Here is a 24,211-nt window from a genome sequence, read left to right as displayed (position 1 = left end):
CCGAGGTCGACAACCTCACCCGATCCGGAAGGATATACCAACCGGATATTCACCCACCTCCTATGGACGACATCCCGGTTAGGCAAACTCCTGAGAATGGACGGCACGCCACCGTCGCAGAAGTCATTGAAAATCCTCTCCTGAAACAACTAAAAAGAACCAAGGCCGAGATTACCATCTGGGATCTCATGTGTACTTCAAAGGAACATCGCGAAAAGCTTATTCGCTCACTTGACCTCATCTCAGTACCTACAGATATCACACCTGACTCATTGGTTAGCCATGTCACGAGAGATGCCGGAGAAAAGGCCATAGTTTTCACTGATAAAGACTTACCCAAAGAGGGGGGGTGCTCACAATAAAGCCCTTTACCTAGTGGTTGGATGCAAAGGACAAAACATCCCCCTAGCGCTCGTAGATAATGGTTCGGCGGTTAATGTCTGTCCATTGCGAACCGCCCATTGCTTTGGGCTAGGAAACAATGACTTCCAAACCTCCACGCAAGGGGTACGAGCTTATGATAACTCCCGAAGGCCCGTATTGGGAAAAATCAACCTTACCATACAAACCGGGCCTGTGGCACGCACCACGGAGTTTCAAATAATCGACATCAAGCCCACTTTCAACCTCCTCTTGGGGCGACCTTGGCTCCATGACTTAGGAGGTGTGGCTTCTACCTTGCACCAAATGGTTAAACTTAACCATAACGGGGTAATACTAGAAATCCGCGCCCCTCCTCTCGATGTCAGTTGTACTATGGTTGGAACGGCTGAAGCTGCAGACGACCTTTATGGGTTTCAAATGGAAGAAACAATCCAGTTCATCGAAGATTATGATCCAGCATTCCTAGACCCGCATGCATCCCGAGTCATCCCTAGAATGCTGTTAGCTCAAGGCTATTTTCCAGGAACCCCATTGGGCATAAGGAAGAAGGAATGCACATTCCATCCTTTTCCCAACAAATCTACTCCCTTTGGCTTAGGTTATGAACCAACGGAGGAAGATATTGCTGACCGCCTATCCAGGCTACGCCTTAACAAAACCAAACAAACCACCCTCCTTCCCCCATATCAAAGGACCCTTAACGGGATGTTCATTCGGGAAGGAGAAGAACACCCATGCTGTGATTTCCCTGAACCCTTCGTTCAGGATGGCTTGCTAAAACCCGGATTTGAAATTTTCCATGACTGCCACACCTCGGATGAGGCACCCCACCTCGCCAAGACTAAAACAGCTGAAATATTGGACAACCAGGCTCTATGGACATTGTTTAACGAATCGAGGCCTATGGAGAACGAGACTGTGATGACTACCCTAGCTTTACAAGATGAAGGTTTCGATCCAACCCGGTTAATCTCTCCTGCATCAACACTAGAAGAGGTCGAGAACGGATGGGTGAAGACATATCAGTGGGTCAACGCAAAAGGAATGGAATTCAAGATGAGTACCGGTGAAGGACCGAAGTTTTATGAGACTAAACCCCAGGCTTGAGCCACATAGAGCACCATTAGTAAAAAGCGCCTAGTAGTTCTTTAGATTGATAGAAAAAAAAATGATAATAATAGAGACTTTAGATGGTCTTAAGGCCGCTTAGAATATAGGTCAGTTTTATTTCAGTGTGTTTTCCTTACTTTCCGAATCAATAAAGGCGTAATATTTCTCCCAAAATTTTTATTCTAACACTAAATAAACACCTAATGTACTTGCAAAATACAAAAATAAAGAGGCGGCCCACTCTAGGCCCAACAAACAAAGCCCACTCGGTTTTGAAATAGTGCCATGGGAACCAATTCCCGAAACCCACAAAATAAACCACACTATTCCATTCATATCCCCAAAACCTAAAAAGCCAACCAGTGTCATCATAAGAGCCAATCCATGCAACCCCAAAATCAAAGGAAATCAAAAATTTAAAACAATGCAAATGTTACCAAAAAAAAAGATTCATAAAACATAGATTCCATCATACCCTTCACTAACAACCCACCTCCAAAGCCTACACAAAGATCTTCATAACTTCCGCACCCTAACTCCATTTTCAAAACTATTTCAAGTCACCAATAGAAAAAATTAATCCAGACAAAAGTACATTTCACGCTAACAGTCAAAAAAGCCTCCAAAATAGCCTCAAAATTAACTTTAAATACGAAGCACAATATCAAGGCACAAAAAAAATAATAAACGCAAGAGCATGTGAAGCAAAGCGTCAAAAATTGACCGCCCAAGTCATTTTCAGCGCCCAGGGCTGGGCGCCGAAAATTCTGACGCCCCAGCCTGGGCGTTGAAACTCCCTGCCTGCCAAAAGTTTTCTTTTAGAAAGTGCTCGTCATTTTATCCGCACACAACGGAAAAATAACGAACACTTGGGGGGTACAGTACGTATCCAAATAGGTTTACCAAGAATATAGCTATACAAATTAGTCGAACTTCACGCAACCTATGGAAAAAAAACGGCAGATGAAAATAATGATAAATACTTCACTCATTTGACCAATTAAGTAATATGTTTCCACTTCAGGACATATCTACCGAAATCCGGCATACTAGAACTTATTCTAAAGCTAGAACTACGCGCGACATGATTCTGACAAGATACGTAGGCAATCCTTACCAAGGATTCGGTCCAAATAAAAAAATATATTCTTTGTGCAAAAAGTGTTAGACATATAAAATACATAAAAAAGAGGAGAAACAAAACAAAAGAGTAAAAATGAAAACTAAAAATACGCCTTTATTAAAATATAATAAGAAGGAAAACAAAGTGCTAGGAATAAAAAACAAACACAACTGAAATAAATAAAGGGCACCTACACCCTAGCAAGAACTACACTACTCTAGTTCTTCCGGATCATCAAATAAAGTCTTGTAGAGAGCAATGTTCGCAGGATCCACCCCCACAGTCTTCTACGCTGCCCCAATGTCAAATCTCCATAAGAACCGGCTCCTGGACACTAAATTCCAAAGATGCCAGGGCTTCAGAAACGTTCTCAGTTATAGCCCGCTCAGCCTCGAGGGCACAGGCAATGGTGGGAGAAGGATTATTATCATCAACTAGACTAGCCATTGTTTCTACAGGCGGTTGAGCCTTCCTAACCCATACATTGTTCCGGCGACGATCTCCGCGAGAGCTTGCATTTCTTTTAACAACAGCAGGCCCCTTCATGTTAGGCATCTTTTTAGGCCTGAAACTGGAACGGGGAGGAACTTCCTTTCGCTTTCGATCAGGACGAGCTTTCACAGTCTTAATACTATAGGTACGAGGTCTGGAAGAATCAGGACCCTCATACTTAACACGAATACGAGGTATCAAAAGCTCAGCCGGCTCCCCATTACGAGCCTCAGTCCTCACATCTTTGTCATCGGAGCTCATCCACAACTTGTAATTTTCAGAAAGACCCACAAAGCCATTTGTAGCTACGGCCCAACGCGGGAGACCATCATAATACTTAGCCCACGCTAAGACCCGTGTTTGTGAAAAGGCCGCTACCTTAGGTGGTACCGTATCAGGAAAGGGGATAGTCTGCCTTAAACCATATTGACGCATGACTCGGTAAGGGAAAATATAAATGGGACGAGATAGCCCCAACAAAGAAACATAAACCGATACATCAGAACCCCCTGTCATAGTAGTCAAACCCCACCATGGTACCACCCACTTAATAGAACAAATGCCATAAGTAAAAAAGGAGGTCCATTCGGCCTCGTCCTGGCCTTGGTGCAAGTATTTTCGGTTACCGAAAGCTATAGGGCGATAATGTTTAGGATCGGCAGGAGCTTCCAAAAGTCTAAGCCGTTTCGCAAGCCAAATCTGCAAAAACAGGTACGATCGAATCAAAAGAATGAAAAGAAAGAAAAAACGGTTCCTGGGGCGCAGTTTCAACCTCCAGGACCAGGCGCCGAATATTCCAGCGCCCAGCCCTGGGCGCTGAAACTCAGCCCAGGCAAAAAGAAATATATGCAAAAAAAAACATACATGTGCGCAAGGAAAAGATCGATTACCTGCAGCAATAGGGGGCTCCCCTTAAAATATTCCGATTTGGCGCCCTTCTTCAGTTCATCCGCACTCAGCAAAGTCTCAGCAACAACCAACGGCATAATAGAATAGCAACTTTCCATCTGGCTAATCAAGGGGATCAACCTTATGTCACCGAACTCACCATTGTTATTCGACAGCAAATAATGACTCAACAAGCAAAATACAAGGGCTCGAATATTCAATTTATGTTCGGTCATATTTTTACTAGGCCAAAAGTGATGTTTTACAAGTTTTGCCAAGTTAACCTTATCATCTACAACAATTTCAGCAAACATGTTATCATCTAGCCCTAGGAAAGCCCTGATGGTTGTTTTACCCTCTTCAATAGTGCCAGGGGTAACAGGAGTAGCATTAGTAGGATAACCAAGGATCGCAGCAAATTCATCGGGCAAAGGACATATTTCGTTGCCCCGAAAGGCAAAAACATGATGATCGGAGTCCCAAAAGCTTAGGGCAGCATGCAGAAAGTTATAATCAATATTAATTTGTTGTAAGCCTAAAAGTGCCTCTAAGTGGTATTCTTTTAGCAAAGCTTTTTCTGTGGGAGTAAGGGCCCGTAGCCAACGCCTAACAGTCCGTTGGAGTGAGAAAGTAGGGATCGACATGGCAAAAGCAATGAGTAATTAAAGCACAGAAAAAATGAGAGAAAGAATTTGAGAGTGGTGGAAAATAGGGACGTATCTACCCCTTATATATAGCTGAACGCACCCCATGACATCCTGATCCCATTCAGAAACGTGTTAGGAAATCCGAAAATCAAATATTACCAGGAAAGGACTTTCAGCGCCCACGGTTGGGCGCCGAAATGTTTAACGCCTGAACTTGGGCGCTGAAAATGCAGCCCAAGGCCCAGATTTCACAAAACACGGAACAGGAAAAGGATTTAAGACCGTGTTGCTAAAACACGAGGCCCTATTGCAAGTAGGATCAAGCCCAAAGCACCTTTAGCTCCCAAATAAGCAAGAAAAAAATAATAATAACATTAAAACTTGGTCGAAACTTAGACTCGTCTCAGAAAATGCTTATATACACTTTCAAAAAAAGCAAGTTAAATATCATGGTCATTCTTCGAAACACCAAAAATATGTGTCGTCAAGTCATTGGTTTTCCAAATAAAAAATGTTTGTCTGTCAAAGGGTTAATCCGGGCCAAGCTAAAACCGGATGTCGCCTGAAAACTAAAGTCGCACTCCACGGCTTCGCTAAAATAGCACACTACTATAGGAGGTCGCTCGCACATACGAGCATGACCCCAAACATGATTACAAGATGCGAAAAACAACCGACGAGCCCCAGTGCTTGGGGGCTCGCGAAAAAAATAGACTCCAATGAGGAGCGCGCGATCAAAATCACATTCCCAGACTGCGCCATACACCATATCATGTTTGGATATCTCAAAAAAGAACAACAACAGGTTCGACCTCATCGAAAGGACGTCACTGACACTTGTGCACGGTCCTCTGATCAAAGACCAAGTCGAGCCGTAAAGACTAGCTCAAAATCACGAAAGCGGACGGTCGCAAGACAAAGATCCGTCTGAACACGTTGTCAGCCCACGTTCAGGTTACAACTAAATTCGAGCACCCCTCGAAAGAATTCGTTCTTGCAAGAATGAATAAAAGAAATTCTCAAAAGAAATCATAAAGAACCAAAGAAATAGGAACTTGCCCATCTTCAGTCGGCAAGATCGCGTCACAAACCGCGCGAGTTCCCAAATCGAAAAGAAAACGAATTCAGGGACGTCCACCCTCAGCGGACAGGGCTCGCCCACCCTCAGCGGGCGGGGTCTGCGTCACTAGCCGCGCAGGTCCTCAGTTTTCGAAAGAAATAAAATCTTCAAAATTAAAATAGGCTCGCCATCTTCAGCCAGCGGGGTCTACGGCGCAAACCACGTAGGTCCTTATTTTCAAAAAAAAGCAAAATAAATTTCAAAATAGATTCGTCCACTTCTATCGGACGGGGTGTCCACCCTCAGCGGACAGGTTCGCCATCTTCAGCCGGCGGGGTCTACGTCACAAACCGCGTAGGTCCTTATTTTCAAAACATCAAAACAGATTCGTCCACTTCTATCGGACGGGGCGTCCACCCTCAGCGGACAGGCTCGCCATCTTCAGCTGGCAGGGTCTGCGTCACTAACCGCGCAGGTCCTTAGTCGCTGCAGCGATAACTTTTGCTGGATTTTCCTTCGTTCACTAGTAGAAAAAACCCTTATTGCAGCGGGCTTTTAGACCCCTGTTGCAGCGTACATCGTATGCTGCAACTGGGGGGCCTGCAACAAGTCTGAACTTGTTGCAGCGTACAAGTTCGCTGCAAAAAGTGATTTGTTGCAGCGGGCTTTTAGGTGTACGCTGCAACAAGTGCCAAAAAATTGGCAAAATTTTGGACTTGTTGCAGCGTACATATATATGTACGCTGCAAAAGACTCAACTTTTTGCAGCGTACATTTATTTGTACGCTGCAACAAGTCTGAATTACTCAATTTTTTGCAGCGTACATTTATTTGTACGCTGCAACAAGTCTGAATTTTTGCGAAATTTTTTTCCCTTGTTGCAGCGTACAACATATATGTACGCTGCAAAAAAGCACTTTTGGCGGGAAAATTCTAATTTTGTTTAGGGATACCTAGAGTGCCTTGCACCAAATATAGAAACCTGTCAAAACAATAATAGAATAACGCAACCTGTATAACAAATATAAAAACAACAACTGGAGTTTTGTATATATCCCAAAACCAAAAGTGCACATACCGATACATTTAAATATATTTACGTTCCAATTTCAACGTACGCATACATTTTAACATAAAAGATTGTTCTATAACATCTAAACCAACACGATCAAGCGCCCTCAGGTCAATAATAAATACTTGGTGGTAAAAAACTTCGCCCATTGCTCACGAACCACATCAATTTCCTCACTAGCATAAGGCGCAGTCCTCGGAGTATAGACCTTACAAAAACAAAAATTTGATGGAGCATTAGATCGATTAAATGCAAATGAAATGTCACATTTTAACATTCAAGCAACTAATGACAATGTATTAATAGTCTAGAATACGAATCAGCAAACAACAGAATGTTAGTATAACAACAGAATGTTAGTATAACAATAGAAACTTGTGACCAAGAAGAGCAGCCCAACAACAATAGAAACACAACAGCAAACAACAAGGACAGCAGAGCAGTCAGTAGAGAATGTTAGTATAAATAGAATTAGAGGAAGAGAGAAGTTTAGAAAATGAGTAGTGAATTGTGAGACTTGTGACCTAAAGTCACTATTTTGGAGATTTGTAGCCTCAAGCTACTGCCTATTTGTATCCGTACTGTTTGGTGCTAATCAAAAGCTTCTTCTTTTCTATATTTTTGTGCGAGTGTGTGACAGATTGAAGAAAGAACTTGGTAGTTCTTTACAGAACATTTCAAAACTACATATCGATCAATGTTACTCAGACTTGGGTATTAAACACATGTACGTTTCAAGTGTCACCTGCAATTTTATGAAAGTTTTTACATATTTTTTGCTTAATATGAAGTATCAGGTGCCCACACTTGTACGGCATTGTTGAGGATCGGACACATGTTCTTCAAGTGAAATCTAGATTCTAGAGTCCTAGAAACATAAATCTAACACTGACTCAGTCCAAATTCCATATTCAGTTATTCATAATGTTCTCAGTTGCAATGCAATTCATCACCAAGAGAAGTATCAATCATTTTCCAACCGAAGTGAACAGATCAAACAACCAAAACAAAAAAAAAAAAAAAAAAAAAAAAAAAAGCAAGAGAATACTAACATTAACACTGTCAAATCGTCCAATCTCTATCAAACACATCCAGCAGAACTATTAATCTCACCTGATTGTTATTTGATGTTGGAATGCCTCTGCATTTTCCTTCCTATCCTGGCTGCTTCTTCAGGACTTTTTGCAGATTTGATAGCCTCGAAATATTCTTGTGCCACGGGATCTTGTACGCCGTAAAACTTGTGCGCCTGCAGAAGGAATACAATTGAAAACATCCATATTTGGTACAATGTATCTACAGCTAAGAAATGGTATGAAAAAAGTTCTAAAAACAGAAAACTCAGGGTTCCCCTTTTTCGGATAACAGAAGTTTTAGAAGAAAATTCCAAAATACAAACAAAATCAAAATTGAACATGAACGGTACTTTGTCGGATAACAGAAGTTTGAGAAGAAAAACTGATAATGAAAAATGGAACGCTATTTCTAAAAAACAAGCCCTAAAGTTTTGAAGGTAGGTTAGAGAAAATAAAATTATGTAATGTAGTTATTGATTGGTGTTCTTTAAAAGTACAGAATGAGTGAATGGTAAGAGAAAAGAACTACATTCATAGAGATAAGTGGATTACCTGGTAATAATGCTCAACACTTGACCAGGTTGTATAGTGGCCACCCTCATCCGGCATCTGGATAGGATGAGGTGAGAAATTGGAGAAGGAACCATAAGGATCCCAAGTCTTGTAAAAGGATGTGATGCTCGATTCATATGGATTAATTGATGGATCAATTTTCGATAATTCAGAAAAAGAAGGAATGATAGGCGTCAAATCAGGAATGGGCTGAAGAAATCCACTAACAAGCATGTCAGGTCCAACCTATGTAAAAGAAACAAAAATGCATCAGGAAGGAAGTAAAGAGTTATTCCTCAAAGTAAAAATGCCTGTTCAGCTTTCAAAAATCCAGTCATCCTAGATTCCTAGCCAATCCTTAATAATTAGTTACACTACAAATACAAGATATTAGTGCATTAAAGTCACCGGAGTGTGCAATATGGTGGGCACAAAGCCCCTCGTCTTTATTAAAAAGTGGTATATGATCTTAACAAATTTCTGCAGACAAACCTACAAACCAGTTCTCAACACAAGTCTCAGTTGTTCTTACACAAAACAAAAGATTCCTAATGAGGATATTACAAACAAGAGTAACAACTAACAAAGACAATTCAGTACTTTTTCCGCATAAACTTAGACTTTTCCTGTCACACAGTTCCATTCAACCACAATATTTTCGAAACAGGTTATATGCCTACATAGGAAGTATCACACACACAAACTTCATCAACAAAAGCCCTATGGCTCTCTGAATAGAAGGAAAAAGCATTTTCACCTGCTCAACTAACCAAACTTAACAAAAAGAAAGTATGACTAACAGTCTAAAACCACATAAGGATTGAGAATGATCACCAGTGGATAAATAAACTGCATAATAATCAAAACAAAAGAATCATAACCAGCAGGTATTAGATCACAACCAACCTGTTCATAACTGACATCATGTAAATTCAAAGCTTGAGACATCTCAACCATGCCAAGTTCACCAACAGGAGAAGGCGCCCCCTTTCCACCAATAATTTTTGGGGCAACAAAAGCATACACCTATAATGAACAAACAAGCTTAGAGAAGAACAATTGTATATCTGCACAATGAATACTTCCAGAAAACTATAATGCTCTTATGGGTCAATTAGGACTTAGGGAGCCACCGAGGGATATGATGCAACTAGGTTACAAAGTCAGGCATAGTACCACGTCCAACATACCTTATCAACTAATGAGCTAGGTGAGTGCCAAATTTGGTTTTGTATTAACATCCAATTAACTTAAATTTCTATTTAGGTATCATAAGGTTTGACCTGATTCGGTGAAGCATCTTAGTGTTTTTCTTAATTATAATAGGCACCCTTAACTAAATCTAACATCTAAATCAGGTGTTCCCTGTATATCAATGGTGGAGTATAAATTACTTCTCTTTCCAAGTTGACCCACGTCAATATATAAATGCCTCCACCCCCAAAACTATCACAGCTAACTCGATGAAATAGGAATTTACACCCCACTTAAGCATCTATCAAAAATTCATAGCAAAGGTAAATAATTTACCCCAATCATTTTCTCCCGGCACCTTCCCTTCTCTACCCTGTGCAGGATGCATGTGGTATGCTCATCACCTTTGAATCTCCTGGATGTCACGAGGACAAGAGGGATGATTCACACACACATAGTGACACAGACGCACATAATGCTGAAGGTGGGGGGGGGGGGACTATCATGCATACGTATAGGCTGGGAAGATATCACAATTGGAAGGACAAATGGCCCCCGTATTTGCTAAGGCCCTTCACCCTATCACAGTCAGCATAACTGCTGTCAAACAACTGCTTTAATTCAATGCTTAAATCAATTCCCAAAATTAAGCTAACACCCCAGAAATTTAAGAATTAGGATTCCCCTAGAATAATTAAACAGGCAAATTCTTGAGTTTTCCAGATTAATATAGTTCAAAATTACGATTTCTTTCAACATTTTTGAATAATGGGTGCTTCAAAAGTAATGAACTTGAGAAGAAAAATTGCAAAAAAAATGGAGATATTAAATTTAATTAAACGAAAAAATGGAGTTGTTTTTGTACCCCACCTGAAAGAGAGGAAGTGTCGATAGGGAAAATGAGAAGAGCGACGGAATGAAGAGCTAAAATGACATCATCGACATATTTGGCCGTGGAAACGGCGGAGACGGTGGCGGAGACCGTTTCCAAGAGTTGGGTTTGTTCTTCACTCTTCTTTAACTTCTCCTCTGTCGCCATTTTTAGTCCTTTGCCAAAAAAATCAAAATAAAAACGAAAATCAAAACGAAAATCAAAACGAAAATCAAAAACGAAAATCAAAACGAAAATCAAAACGAAAATCAAAAACGAAAATCAAAAACAATAATCAAAACGAAAATCAAAAACTAAAATTGAACCCTAATCTGAAAACGAAAATAAAAAACGAAAATAAAAATTGAACACACCATACCGAAACCACCGGAACCACGACGCCGAGCAACCACCGGAACCACGACGCGACGGGGAGATGCTGAACCCCAGGCCGACCAAGAATATATCTTTCAGTGACAGGCCGCGCGAGAATTGAACGGGATGGGGGAGATGAGGCGAGAACACCACACACCGGCGAAGACAGCGACGCAGGGCTGAGCAACGCTTGGGTTCGACGGCGACGCAGGGCTGAGTTCAACGGCGACGCAGGGCTGAGTTCGACGGCTGAGTTCGACGGCTTGCTTGGATATTTGTTTAAGGGAAAAAGCTTGGAGCTAGCACAGAAGGAACAACGTACGTTTGAGCCCGCTCGTTTGAGCGCGGTTTGTTGCAACCTAGGAAAGTAAAAAATTTTGAAACGCGGACTTGTTGCAGCGGGCAATAACATGTACGCTGCAATAAAGTCGGGTTGTTGTTGCGGGCTTTTATTTTGTACGCTGCAACAAACACATTTGCTGCGAACAACTAAAATGTACGCTGCGATAACCCTTTAAAGTGTTTGACCCGCGTTGACCGACTGGTTGTTGAAGCGTATTTATACATGTACGCTGCAACAAGGGGGCTGCAACAGGGGTTTTTTCTACTAGTGGTTTTACGTCCTATAAAAACAAGGGTGCGGGATTTTCCTTCGTTTTACGTCCTATAAAAACAAGGGGGTTTTCTCGTTTAGCTAGCCCTGAAAATGAGAATCTTTAAAAACATTTTTTACCTCGTGATTGGGCTTGGCCAGGCCCAATTACACTTTATAGCTTTGATTTCGAAAAACTCTGTAGCTACTCCCAATGACAAAGTGAGGGAGTTTCTACGCACCTTTAGATTCTTCCAATAAAAAAGTGAGGAAGTTTCTATACTATCAGTTGACAAATCCCAATGACACGTGAGGGATATGTCGACACTTCAAGTGATGACCCTTAAGTCAAATGTTATCACTCGGGGGCTCGTGAGACCCTCGCAAAACAGGTCACATACACCATGGCTTGTGTGACGCACTCCGTCTAATACTTTGACCATCGTCTTACTCCAAGACTCAGTCAAAGTGGGGGCTAACTGTAGACACCTACTTTTGTCCCCATTCCCGAAAGGGAAAGGTTCGATGATGAAGACGTAAAAACTCCACTTGACAACGCATCTCCTATAAAATAAACGAATCTCAATTCCCCATTTCATTTCACCCGAAACCTGCTATTTATGGAAACCTGCTAAAAATAGTAACTGCCGTAAAAGGTAGCTTCTAAAAGTGGCAAATCATAAAAGATAGAAACCTGTCAAAATTAGGTGTTGCATTCCAACATAAATCCTAAATGAGATGGAAAACTGCGAGAATCCTATTCCTAATATGATTCAGAAATAAGAGTTACGTATTAATTAAAATCCTAACGAGCCTAGAGTTCGTAACGGGCCCAGACGCATTCCGTCATAAAATTGATACGCGCTAAAAGACTCGAATTAATCTCAAACTCTACGGATTTCAGGAATCCGAATCTGACTAAAGAAAACAGCCCAGACCCTATTTTCAACACCTGGCTCTGGGCGCCGAAATCTTCGGCGCCCAGGCCTGGGCGCTGAAAATACCTGGGTACGTGTTTTTTTCCTAATTCTTTGTGGATTAGAACTCTGCAATTCTATCTTCCCACAAATTCTTCCCTATAAATAGGCCCCTAAATTCGACGTGAAAAGAACACACAACAACACACAATTATATTCTGAGTATTGACTCCAACCCTTAGCCTAAGCCTCTCGTTGCGAAATTGTTCACGCGTTCTGTCGCAATCGATCCATAAATCGAACAGAACGTATCCTGTCCCATAATTGAGATTCGTTAAATAAAAAGGAGAAATAGCAAGGTCAAAGTGGTTAGTTTTCTGAGAACCGTGACGCACCTCTCAAGGGTGCGTCGTAATGTGTCCCTTTTCGATGATTTAACTGCTTTCCTCGCCCTTTTTATGAACTGTTAAACTAACCTAATCTGATTGTTCTATCACGCATAACAAATATGATATTTTTGGGAAATCGGATTATCATGCTAGGTCCCTTAATGCTATTTAAATCAGATAATCACGATCGAATTAGTATTATATGTTGCATATTGCTAAAATCAACTAAGATTAGTTTAATAGTTAACGCATGTCCCTTCAATTATTTATGCTGAGCTAGTAAGGATATCCTGCCTCTGGAGTTATTGACGAGCGAAGTACTCCTCTCGGTAGTTACAGTCCCCCGAACCCTCAATCTCTACCTTGCGGGTGTATATTGAGAGATCCCCACACCAGGGATCACAAGGGAACCTACGGCCGTTGTGGTCAAACATAATTGCACTCCCTTTATGTCACGATAACCGGGTTTTGTCAGTTTTTCTCATTGTCGTTAAAAACTGAATGGCGACTCCTATATTACTAGTCAATTGGGTGTATACTCACAGGAAATCCAATTACACTTGATTGAATAAAAAGAATCGTCACACCCACGAGGGACGAGGTCACGCATTAGCCTCGCGCTTTTTCGACCCCCTCACAATAGGCCGTATTATGAAGTGCCTTTCTAGTGTGTCTTTTTCTTTCAAATATAACGGTTGTATTTCAGGTTCTTTAGTCCCATCCCGGGGCCTCAGAAAAGGCGATCCGATTTCCCCATACCTTTTTCTAATATGTGCAGAGGCTTTCTCAATGTTGATTGCAAAGGCGGCAGAGGAGAACTCTATCCACGGTGCTAGGGTTTGTAAAAATGCTCCAAGAGTTTCCCACCTCTTCTTTGCGGATGATAGCATCCTTTTTGCTAAAGCAAACTTGCAAGAATGCTCTAAAGTGGCTGATATAATCAGTACGTATGAAAGAGCATCCGGTCAGAAAGTCAACCTAAGCAAGACGGAGGTTGTATTTAGCAAAGGTGTTGAGCCCGAAAAAGGAAGGAGATCGTGGACACCCTAGGTGTGAGGGAGGTGGATAAGCATGAGAAGTATTTAGGTTTGCCGACGATAATTGGAAGATCAAAAAAAGCAGTGTTTACATGCCTCAAGGAAAGAATATGGAAGAAGTTGCATGGGTGGAAGGAAAAGTTGCTCTCTAAACCGGGGAAGGAGGTGCTAATCAAGGCGGTTGCTCAAGCTATTCCAACCTACATGATGAGTATTTTCCGAATTCCCGATGGCCTTATTGATGAGATACACTCGACCCTTGCTAGATTTTGGTGGGGGTCAAAGGATGGAGATAGGAAGATTCATTGGCATCGTTGGGAAGTGTTATGCCTCCCAAAGTCTATGGGTGGTATGGGCTTTCGTGACTTAAAATGTTTCAACCAAGCACTATTAGGGAAGCAAGGATGGAGGCTATGCTCGAATGTGAGGTCGCTCCTTCAAAGGGTGCTTAGGGCATGCTACTACAAGCACGCAAGCTTCGTGGAGTCGTTGCGGGGATACGATCCAAGCTACAGTTGGAGGAGTATATGGGGGCGAAGGCAGTGCTGCTAGACGGGCTGAAGTGGCGGGTGGGGAATGGGTGCTCCATCAAGGTATGGGAGGAGTCATGGCTGCCAGGGGAAGGTACACATCGCGTCCCTACACCTAGGACTACTAGCAATCCTTCTTTGCGTGTTTGTGACCTCATTGACTTCGAAAGGGGGGGATGGGACCATATGGTCATTGCTGAAAATTTCGATGTTGAGGACCAAAAAACAATACTTGGCATCCCTTTGTCCCTCGCCTGGCCGAGTGACAGGAGATATTGGTGGCCGTGTTCGGATGGTGTGTACACGGTGCGATCGGCCTACTGGCTGGGGCGGTTGGGACACTTGAGAACGTGGAATTTGATGTACGGTGCAAGGGAAGAGGATCTGTGGAATACTGTTTGGAATGTGGGAGGCCCACCAAAGCTGTGTCACTTCTCGTGGAAAGCCTGCAAGGGTAGTTTGGGAGTCATGGGAAACTTACATAGACGACACATTCGGGGATCAAGCCAATGCCCAGTTTGCGAGCATGATGATGAGACTATAATGCACGCATTGTTTGATTGCAAGTTCGCGGTGCAAATATGGATGCATAGTGATTTCTTGGGCTTGTTAATGGAGGCCCCGAGCTGCTCTTTCAGTGAGCGGGTAAAGTGGATAACAGGGAAGCTAGGTGGACAAGGAACAACTTCGTACCTTCTTGTCACTCGCTTGGGCAGCTTGGTTCTGTAGGAATAGGGCAATTTTCGAAGCAAATACTACCTTTGATCCTGTGATGGTAGCTGCTGGGTTTGTTAACTTGACTACGGAGTATGTCTCGTACAATAAAAAGGTATGTATGACTTGTTATCCCACTTTTTGGACTAACGACATAACCGTTCTCACGTTTGATCATGTCGTGTCAGCCAGGTCCTGTCGTGTCGCAGGTAAACACAGCTCCAGGGAGATACGTCCGACGTAGCATCGTACGACGAGGTATAACCGACGAAGGACAGGCGACAAAGTACAGGCAACTGAGACACGTCCTCGAGAAACGGGTTGATGAAGATAAGTTGACCGGCCTAAAGCCCATGATAGGCAGCGCCGTCAAGCTAGCAAGAACGAGTCCAAGACACACGCGAGAAGCGCGGAAGCAGTTGAAGACTGAAGAAACGTGTGACAAAGATACTCCTATCTTTGTGGGATTTTCTCAACCGATTAGACCGTTGAGAATATCCTATAAAAGGACGAAGATAACGACAAGCAAAGCACGTTCACTCAAGCACTAAAACTCTTAAGCTATAAACTGTTTCAGTATTCATTATTGTACTTGAGATTTTTGATATCGATTCCCAGAAAGAAAAGCATAAACAATCATATAGAATACTTAGTGGATTGATAGCCTCATAGCTATCCGCGGTTTTTTACCTTATACCTGGGTTTTCCGCGTCAACACTCCTCTGTGTCGTGTCTCTTTATTTGTGTCGTTGATTCTTTGCTTAGTTAGTGTCGACCCTAGCCGAAAGTCGCCCCCATACGAATTTTGGCATAAACAGTTTGGCGCCGTCTGTGGGGACATTAACTAGGTTTTACACAAAAGCACCCCTTTCACCATGACTACTAGAGAGATGACGATCGCAGAGATGAAGGCGGCTTACGAGAAAGCCCAAGCCGAGCTAGCCCAAGAGAGGGCATCCAATGAAACCCTCCAGAAAGAGCTCGAATCTGTAAAGAGCAACAAGCACTAGTCCCGCTACAAAGGTGGGAAGCCAAAAAAGCTAACGTTCGAGATGCCCGATGACTTTGAAGATGTGACCGACGATGAGGAGGAAACCCGTGAGGAAGAAGACAAAGAAGCTCCCGATCCGGTGACCCAACGCCTGAACAAGATGGATGCACGCATGACAAAGCACTATTCCCGCCTGATGAAGTTGATGACCAGGTTCCCCGAGGCACCTACACCAGTGGAGACCGAGCCGACCGACGGGTATGCCGCGTCGCCGTTCTGCGAAGCGATCGCTAGAGTGACAGTTCCGCACACACTCCGGCTCCCAACCTGGACCACCCTGTACGACGGGACATCCGACCCCTATAGGCACGTCAACTTCTACAAGCAGCGCATGTGGCAGATCGGGATTCCGCACGACCTAGTGGAACCTGTTATGTGCAAATCATTCGGCGGCACCCTTGACGGAGCAGCTTTGGAATGGCTCACGAACGTCCCTCCCAGATCCATCTCCTGTTTGTCCGACTTCATCAACGCCTTCTATCAACAATTCGCCAGCAGTCGCCAGTTAGAAAAACAAACCAGTGATCTCTATCGGTTGGTTCAAGGGCCAACCGAGTCGGTACGCGATTATTTTAACCGTTTTAATTGTGAAAAAATTGGTATAAAAAATTGTGATGTCAGGACTGCTATTGAGGCGTTCAAGAGAGGCCTCATCCCCAATTCGGAGCTATACCGGGAAATAACCAAATACCCCTGTGCAACTTTCGAAGAGGTGCGATCAAGGGCCACCGCCCAGATGCGAATCGAAGACGACGAGGTTATCCGAACAGCATCTCAACGATCAATAGGGGGCAGCAGCGACAGAAGATCGTACACCCCAAGGAACAACAATTGGCGACACCAACCATATGTTCGGCAAAACCAGGTACAAAGTGTCAATCAGTATTATGATACTAACAATGTTTACAGGAACGAGCGGGTCGAACACCCTAACATCTCCGACTACGGCTTCAACGTCGACATTGGAGGTGTGGTGAACGCCCTTCAAAATGTAGGTGGAATAGTCAGATGGCCCCGGAAGAACGACAGACCGGACTCCATGAAGGACATGAGCAAATGGTGCGACTTCCACCGCGACAACGGACACACAACCGAGGAGTGCATCTCCCTCAGAAAGGAAGTCGCATACCTCCTGAAACGGGGGCATATAAAGGAACTATTGAGCGACAAGGGAAAAGAAACATTGTCCAAAGAGCAAACCACCCTGCCCGGCCCAGCGACAAGCAGCGAGCGACCAGACCCACCACCATTCAGTAAAGTGGTAAATGTTATTTCCGGTGGTTCAGATATTTGTGGACTAACCTCTTCTGCAGCTAAAAAAATTAACAGGGGAGAATCTGAGACCGTAGAAGAGGGACAAACCGAAGACGAGGTCGCACTACACAGGTCCCTGACCGCAATGGCTATCACTTTCGACGATTCAGATTCTGTAGATACACAGCGGGAGCACCACGACGGGTTGGTAATATCGCTCCCAATAGGGAACGCATTGATCAAAAGGATACTGGTCGACAACGGAAGATCAGCCAACGTACTGTTCTTGGAAGCACTACAAGAAATGGGATTAGAAGAGAAAAACATAGTAAGGAGATCAACAGTTCTGGTAGGGTTCAGTGGAGAAGCACTACGGACGGTAGGAGAGATATCGCTGCCTACATACGCAGAAGGCGTCAACATGATGACCAAGTTCAACGTCGTCGATTGTCCATCAGCGTACAACGTCATCCTAGGACGACCATGGATCCACAAAATGAAGGCAGTGCCATCAACATATCACCAATCAATCAAGTTTCCAACCAAGTGGGGGGTCATGGAAATCAAAGGGCAGCAAAGGGATGCGAAGAAATGTTACGAGACAGCACTGAAACCATCCAAGTCACCCATCTAGCAATTACAGCCTGGGTCGACGTCGGACGATCCCGACGACCAACAAATCGACGAGATAGTACTAGACCAGACAAAGCCAGACCAAGTCATAAGGATCGGAGCCTCACTGCCTGACAACATCAAAAGTCAGATAGTGTCGTTTCTAAGAGAAAACTCGGACTGTTTCGCTTGGTCACACGAGGACATGACAGGAATCAGCCCAGACGTGATTACCCACAAGCTCAACGTCGACCCCAGCTTCAGACCGGTAAAACAGAAACGACGTAAGTTCGCACCCGAAAGGAATAAAATCATAGACGAAGAAGTCCAAAACCTGATAGATTCAGGGAAGATCAGAGAGGTCAAATATCCAGACTGGTTAGCAAACGTCGTCGTCGTCAGCAAAAAGAACGGAAAATGGAGAGTCTGCATCGACTTCACAGATATCAACAAAGCTTGCCCTAAGGACCCATTCCCTCTGCCGCACATCGACGCCCTGGTCGACGCCACAGCCGGACACGAGCTACTCACATTCATGGACGCCTACTCAGGATACAACCAAATCCTTATGCACCCAGACGACCAGGAAAAAACATCTTTTGTAACGGATAGAGGAATTTATTGTTATAAAGTCATGCCTTTTGGTCTTAAAAATGCAGGTGCGACGTACCAAAGATTAGTCAACAAGATGTTTAAAGACCAACTCGGAGACACAATGGAGGTATACATTGACGACATGCTGGTGAAATCGAGGAAGGCTGACGATCACGTGGAACACTTACGACAATCCTTCGACATACTAAAAAAGTACGGTATGAAACTTAACCCAACTAAATGTTCTTTCGGAGTGTCCGCAGGAAAATTCTTAGGTTACATCGTCACCCAACGAGGAATCGAGGCCAGCCCCGACCAAGTGCGCGCGATCATCAACATTCAAACCCCGCGGAACATAAAAGAGGTACAACGCTTGACAGGGAGAGTGGCGGCACTGAACCGTTTTATATCACGGTCGTCGGACAAGTGTCGATTATTTTACGACGTCCTGCGCAAGAACAAGGGGTTTAACTGGTCCGACGACCACGAAGCAGCCCTGCAGAACCTCAAAAAATACATGATGTCGCCGCCCCTCCTATCCAAGCCAAAAGAAGGAGAAGTCTTACAACTCTATTTAGCCGTTAGCTCGACAGCAGTGAGCGCGGTCCTAGCTCGAGAAGACGAAGCACAACAACTACCCATTTATTACATCAGTAAGTCACTACTGGAAGCAGAGACCAGGTATTCTTCCCTCGAAAAACTCGTTTTAGCACTCGTTACCGCAGCCAAAAAACTAAGGCATTATTTTGAAACTCACCAAATAGTGGTGATGACTAACTATCCAATCAAGTCCGTGATGCGTAGGCCAGAACTGACAGGTCGAATGGAGAAGTGGACAATGGCACTAGGAAGGTTCGACATCAAGTATCAACCAAGGACGGCTGTAAAATCACAGGCCCTAGCAGATTTTGTGGCAGACTTCAGCCCCGACTTAGAGAGGTTAGCAGACGACGAAGTCAAACTCATCAACAACATAGAAGGAATATGGACACTCTTCGTCGACGGCTCATCTAACTTTCGTGGTGCAGGTTTAGGCGTCGTACTAAAGTCACCACAAGGGGACATGATAGCACAGGCAATCTGCTGCGATTTCAAGGCAACTAACAACGAAGCAGAATACGAGGCGCTAATCGCCGGAATGACATTAGCTATGGAATTAGGGGCAAGCGGACTCAACATCTTCAGCGACTCACAACTAATCGTCAACCAGATTAACGGCGACTACGAAGCTAAAGACCTAAAAATGACCTTGTATCTCGAGAAAGCAAAAGAGTTAACTTCCAAATTCAAACCCTTCTCCATCAAACAAGTCCCAAGAGACCTAAACACGCAAGCCGACGCCCTTGCCAACCTAGGATCCGCACTCAGAAAATCACCATTCTCGACCATACCTCTAGTACACCTACTGTCGCCCGCCGTCGAAAAAGACATACCACAAGACGCTAGCCTCGTCCTATCAACCTTAAACACAGACAGTTGGACCAAACCCATCTTCGATTACCTAAAGCACGAAACTCTACCCGACGACAAGCTAGACGCCAGAAAGATACTTTTCAAAGCTTCACGATATGTTATTTTGCAGGACGTACTATTTAAGCGATCAGCAAACGGAATGTTGATGCGATGTGCCGAAGAGATCGAATGGGAAATACTATTGAAACAATACCACGAAGGAGAATGCGGAGGACACGAAGGAGGACGAAGCTTATCAACCAGAATCAAAAGAAATGGATACTATTGGCCAACAATGCTTAAGGACGCCATGAGGTACGTATCCAAGTGCGACAGGTGCCAACGACACGCAGAAGCAGGTGCATTCCAACAAGTAAGGGACAAAGAGGTATGCTCGTTCATATGGACTAACATAATATGCAGGTTCGGAATACCGTCAGAAATCATCTGCGACAACGGATCACAATTCATCAGCGACAAGACAAGAGCTTTCTGCAAAACATGGAACATCGAGCTAAAGACGTCGACGCCCAGATACCCCCAAGCAAACGAACAGGCGGAATCTAGCAACAAAACGATCATCGCGTCGCTGAAAAAGCGGTTGGACGACAAGAAGGGGCGATGGGCAGAAGAATTGCCATCCATCCTATGGGCCAACAGGACGACGCCTAGGACGGCGACGGGACAGACTCCCTTCTCACTCGTTTACGGGTGCGAAGCGGTACTTCCCCCTGAAGTGACGTTGCCCAGTGCACGATATGGACTCATGACGCCAGAGCAAAACGACGTAGAACTCAGCGAAAACCTCGACAACACAGAAGATCTCAGGGAAGCAGCATTGATAAGAATGGCGTCACAACAACAGATCGTGGCAAAATGCTTCAACAAAAATGTCAAAGTGAAAATGTTCAAAGAAGGAGATTGGGTACTGCGCAAAGTATTTCAAAACACGAAAGAATTAAACGCGGGTAAGTTAGCACCAGCTTGGGAAGGACCGTACTTGATCGACAAAATCGTCGGAAAGGGGGCATACAGACTCATTTACCAAAGATGGCAAGTCGGTCCCCCGAAGCTGGAACGCAACACATCTTAAACTCTACCATTTTTGAAATCTCGTCGTAACCAATTTTATCAGTCGTCGTATCGTCGTCTTTACTTTTCTTTATCGTTTTATTTTAAAAACCATTACTGACTTAGGCATCGGAGGGCCGTTGGCATCCCCAACGGCCAATCCTCCTAGCGACCCCTGTTTTCTTTTGCAGAATGCAAGACGCACGACGAATGACATCCATAAGCAACGACGTACGACTCAGAACGAGATCGCAAGAGACAACGAACTAACAACGCAGGTATGATTTTACACATCAGTCGGTTCAATACTTATTACTTGCAAAGCATCTGCTACACGAAACTAAGACATCAAAACGCAACGGGATAACCATAAAGAACAAACGACTAAGGAAAAGAAAAACAAACTTAACATACACGACGCGCGACCCCTAAGGCCACGACTTCCGAAATTCAAACACAAAACATTATCCAAACACCGCGTCGCCACTACCGACGACGAATAAAAACATTCCAAACACAAAAACAAAACACAAGTCATCCAAACCACCTCGTCGTCGCCATCGACGACGAGTAAAGAAGTTCACCAACAAAACACAAAAACCAACAGAAATTCGAAAACAACAAACTATTACATCCCTTCTTCCTGAGTAGAGACCACGGCTTCCTGCTCCGACTCTTGCTCTGGGGGCACGACTGGCACCTCCACCGACGCCACGTCCAACGTCTCGTCTTGAGAAACGACGACGAGGGCCTCCTCTTCGCACCCAACAGCTAAAACCTCCCCCTCTTGGTCCGGAACAGGCGCACTCACCACCAACAAAGCCGCATCCACCTCCGTCGCCTCAGTACTAGCAGTGTCAGCCGTCTTCGCCAACTCCTCCGAATCCACCACAGGCACCGACAGGTCAGCCATGGTACCGCCATTAGCCAGATAGTCATCCACCTCCTTTTGACACGGCCAAAGGCTAGTCTCCCCAATCAGGCAGGAATACATCATCTGCGCCCGCGTCCTCCATATAGCGAGAGCCTCGACGTCCTTCGCCTCCTCGCAGGGCGTCGTACAAGCTCCTCAATCCATCCAACTCCTCCGTCGTCGAGGTCAACTCCTCCTTCACTTTCTCCAGATCTTTAGCCACGTCGGCTAACTGCTTATCCTTACCTTTCAATTGATCACCCTTGGCCTTAACCACCGCAGCAAGATCCACGACCTTCTTCTCAGCAGCTTTCCACTTCGCTTCCCACGACGCGGCCGCCTTCTTCGCCGTCGCTGTCAGCTGCCTTGCATTCGTCACCTCGTCGCACAGCAACGAACACTGCCTACGTACAGCCAAGGCAGCCTGCGACGCCTGCGCAAAATCAATGCCAAAACAGATTTACACAACATACATCTTTCGCAAACAAAAAAGAAGAAAAAACTAAATAAAACTCACCCGCAGACTAAGCTCAGCGGCGTTCGACGCGACAGGAAGAGGATCCACCTCGTGATATCGTCGATACGTCGTAGGCAAGATCAAGCGATCAGCGAAAGGCCATATAACCGACGCCTCTTCATCACCCAAGAAGCTTGGGGGCAAAGTGATAACCGTATCCTCGACAGGATCTGTCTCGACATGACGCTTCTTGGCCGACGAAGTAGACACTTTACTAACGTCGACAGCAGCAGACGACGCCTTGAACGGCTGTGGAGGCGACGACGAAGCAATCGGATGAAAGCCTTCGGCTCCTATGACGACAGGCGTCTCGGCCGACGAACCTATCGCAGAAAACCGAGGTACGACCGTCATACCTCGCCCACCAGAAGTCGAGGACGACCTCAGTCGCTTCCTTGCACGCTCCTGAATCTCGCTCTGAGACATCCTCGACACAGGCCGAGACGAAAGAGTATGCTCTACACCCAATACAAAAAATGAAGGTCAAACATTATCCAAACCAAAAACAAAAATATATACAAACCCCGAAATAAACAAACGACAAATACCTGAGTTGTCAGCCATATCACCTACTTCACCTTCGGCGGACGATGAGTTTGCCACTACCTCCTCAAGCAAATCCAACCTTTTCCGACGACGAGTCAGTTGACCTGATTCCTCGTCTATTTCCTCCTCCTCGGCGACGTCGCCTGACCGGTCCACCTCCTGCTCGTCTAAAAACTCTCCGTCGCGACTGAAAGACCTATCCTCGACAGAATAACCCAAGAACTTCCGATACTTATCCTCAGAATCAGCGTTCAACTCAGTCAACGACGACGCCTTGACAACTGCAAAACAAAACCAAGTAAGGCGACGTTCAGTAAAACGACGAGAAACAAAGATAAAACGACACATTTACCTTCCATCGTCCATCCCTCGACCAGAAACCGCCCTTTATCTCCCAGAGAATCTTTGCCTACAAAGACAAAACGACTCTGCCAACCCCTGTCGTTCACACCTAAACCAACACCTAAGTTCGTCTTCCCCTTCTTCGTAACCAAGGTATACCTACAACACTTCTGCAGTGCTAGGTCGTAAGTGTACATCAAATCAGACAGGTCAAACGGCGTACGCCAGTTCGCAGTAACTCCGTGCACCACCGTGAAAACCCGCCATATCTGGGGCATCAACTGACCCGGGCTCAAATGGAAAACCTCGATAAAGGACCTAACTAGAGGAGTGAAAGGAAATTTGAAGCCAATTGTGAACGGATACTCATACATAACCACATACCCCTCTGGACAGTCAAAGGCTTCCTCATCCGAGCCGGGAATCTTCACTTCCGCCGACGGCGGCAAACCAGCAAGTTCAACAAAAGCCGCCGGATCCACCACAGTAGAATATATCGGGTTAAGGGACTTAACCCGGGTGGAACCCGACTCCCCCTTTCCTCTCGCTACAACCGACTTAGATCTACCCATCTCACTTACAAAAATCTACAAGGAAATCGAAAAAGAAAGCAAATTTTACTTGAAATCGAACAAACTCAGTGCGAAAATCGACTTCGCTTTCTCCCTCTTCTCTCTCCTGCTTTCGGATCTAGAAATTTTTTGAAAAAACTTGGTGTGAAGAACTTTATTGCATGTCGTGAATTGGTATTTATTACTCTAGAATTTGGAACGGTTTTATCCCACGAACTAGGCAGTTGGAGACGGTTTTTTAATTTGAATTGTTTCTTTTGCTCT

The 24,211-nt window shown here is 44.5% G+C and overlaps 3 protein-coding genes across 3 annotated transcripts; 1 reads left to right on the top strand and 2 right to left on the bottom strand.

The window, feature by feature from the left end:
- Positions 1–6,739: 6,739 nt before the first annotated feature.
- LOC110801513 (riboflavin biosynthesis protein PYRR, chloroplastic-like) lies at positions 6,740–10,637 on the bottom strand. The gene is made up of 7 exons (XM_056842031.1): positions 10,464–10,637; positions 10,133–10,209; positions 9,935–10,013; positions 9,311–9,430; positions 8,405–8,650; positions 7,890–8,025; positions 6,740–6,984 (listed from the first exon to the last, which is right to left on the bottom strand). Exons 1-6 carry the CDS (start codon positions 10,635–10,637, stop codon positions 7,897–7,899), a joined length of 825 nt encoding a protein of 274 aa, XP_056698009.1. The 3' UTR covers positions 6,740–6,984; positions 7,890–7,896.
- A 5,438-nt stretch (positions 10,638–16,075) lies between these two features.
- LOC110801514 (uncharacterized) lies at positions 16,076–17,962 on the top strand. The gene is made up of 2 exons (XM_056842029.1): positions 16,076–16,608; positions 16,696–17,962. The coding sequence occupies exons 1-2, from the start codon at positions 16,076–16,078 to the stop codon at positions 17,960–17,962; spliced, it is 1,800 nt and encodes a 599-aa protein (XP_056698007.1).
- A 4,410-nt stretch (positions 17,963–22,372) lies between these two features.
- On the bottom strand, positions 22,373–23,756 carry LOC110801515 (uncharacterized). The gene is made up of 2 exons (XM_056827310.1): positions 23,036–23,756; positions 22,373–22,945 (listed from the first exon to the last, which is right to left on the bottom strand). Exons 1-2 carry the CDS (start codon positions 23,379–23,381, stop codon positions 22,473–22,475), a joined length of 819 nt encoding a protein of 272 aa, XP_056683288.1. The 5' UTR covers positions 23,382–23,756; the 3' UTR covers positions 22,373–22,472.
- Between the last annotated feature and the right edge of the window lie 455 nt (positions 23,757–24,211).

Source organism: Spinacia oleracea, chromosome 4, assembly GCF_020520425.1.
Source record: "Spinacia oleracea cultivar Varoflay chromosome 4, BTI_SOV_V1, whole genome shotgun sequence".
In the NCBI taxonomy this organism is placed as follows: domain Eukaryota; kingdom Viridiplantae; phylum Streptophyta; class Magnoliopsida; order Caryophyllales; family Amaranthaceae; genus Spinacia; species Spinacia oleracea.
Note: the sequence above shows the minus strand (reverse complement) of the source record. Positions and strands in the feature narration are given on the sequence as shown.

Excerpts from the sequence above, each read along its gene's own strand:
- LOC110801514 (XM_056842029.1), top strand. The coding sequence starts at position 16,076 with ATGCCCGATGACTTTGAAGATGTGACCGACGATGAGGAGGAAACCCGT. Across the intron at positions 16,609-16,695 it reads CAAACCAGTGATCTCTATCG|GACTGCTATTGAGGCGTTCA; the intron begins GTTGGTTCAAGG and ends TTGTGATGTCAG.
- LOC110801515 (XM_056827310.1), bottom strand. The coding sequence starts at position 23,381 with ATGTGTCGTTTTATCTTTGTTTCTCGTCGTTTTACTGAACGTCGCCTT. Across the intron at positions 22,946-23,035 it reads TGATATGGCTGACAACTCAG|AGCATACTCTTTCGTCTCGG; the intron begins GTATTTGTCGTT and ends TATTGGGTGTAG.
- LOC110801513 (XM_056842031.1), bottom strand. The coding sequence starts at position 10,637 with ATGGCGACAGAGGAGAAGTTAAAGAAGAGTGAAGAACAAACCCAACTC. Across the intron at positions 10,014-10,132 it reads GGCCATTTGTCCTTCCAATT|GAGATTCAAAGGTGATGAGC; the intron begins GTGATATCTTCC and ends CGTGACATCCAG. Across the intron at positions 9,431-9,934 it reads GCCGGGAGAAAATGATTGGG|GTGTATGCTTTTGTTGCCCC; the intron begins GTAAATTATTTA and ends TGTTCATTATAG.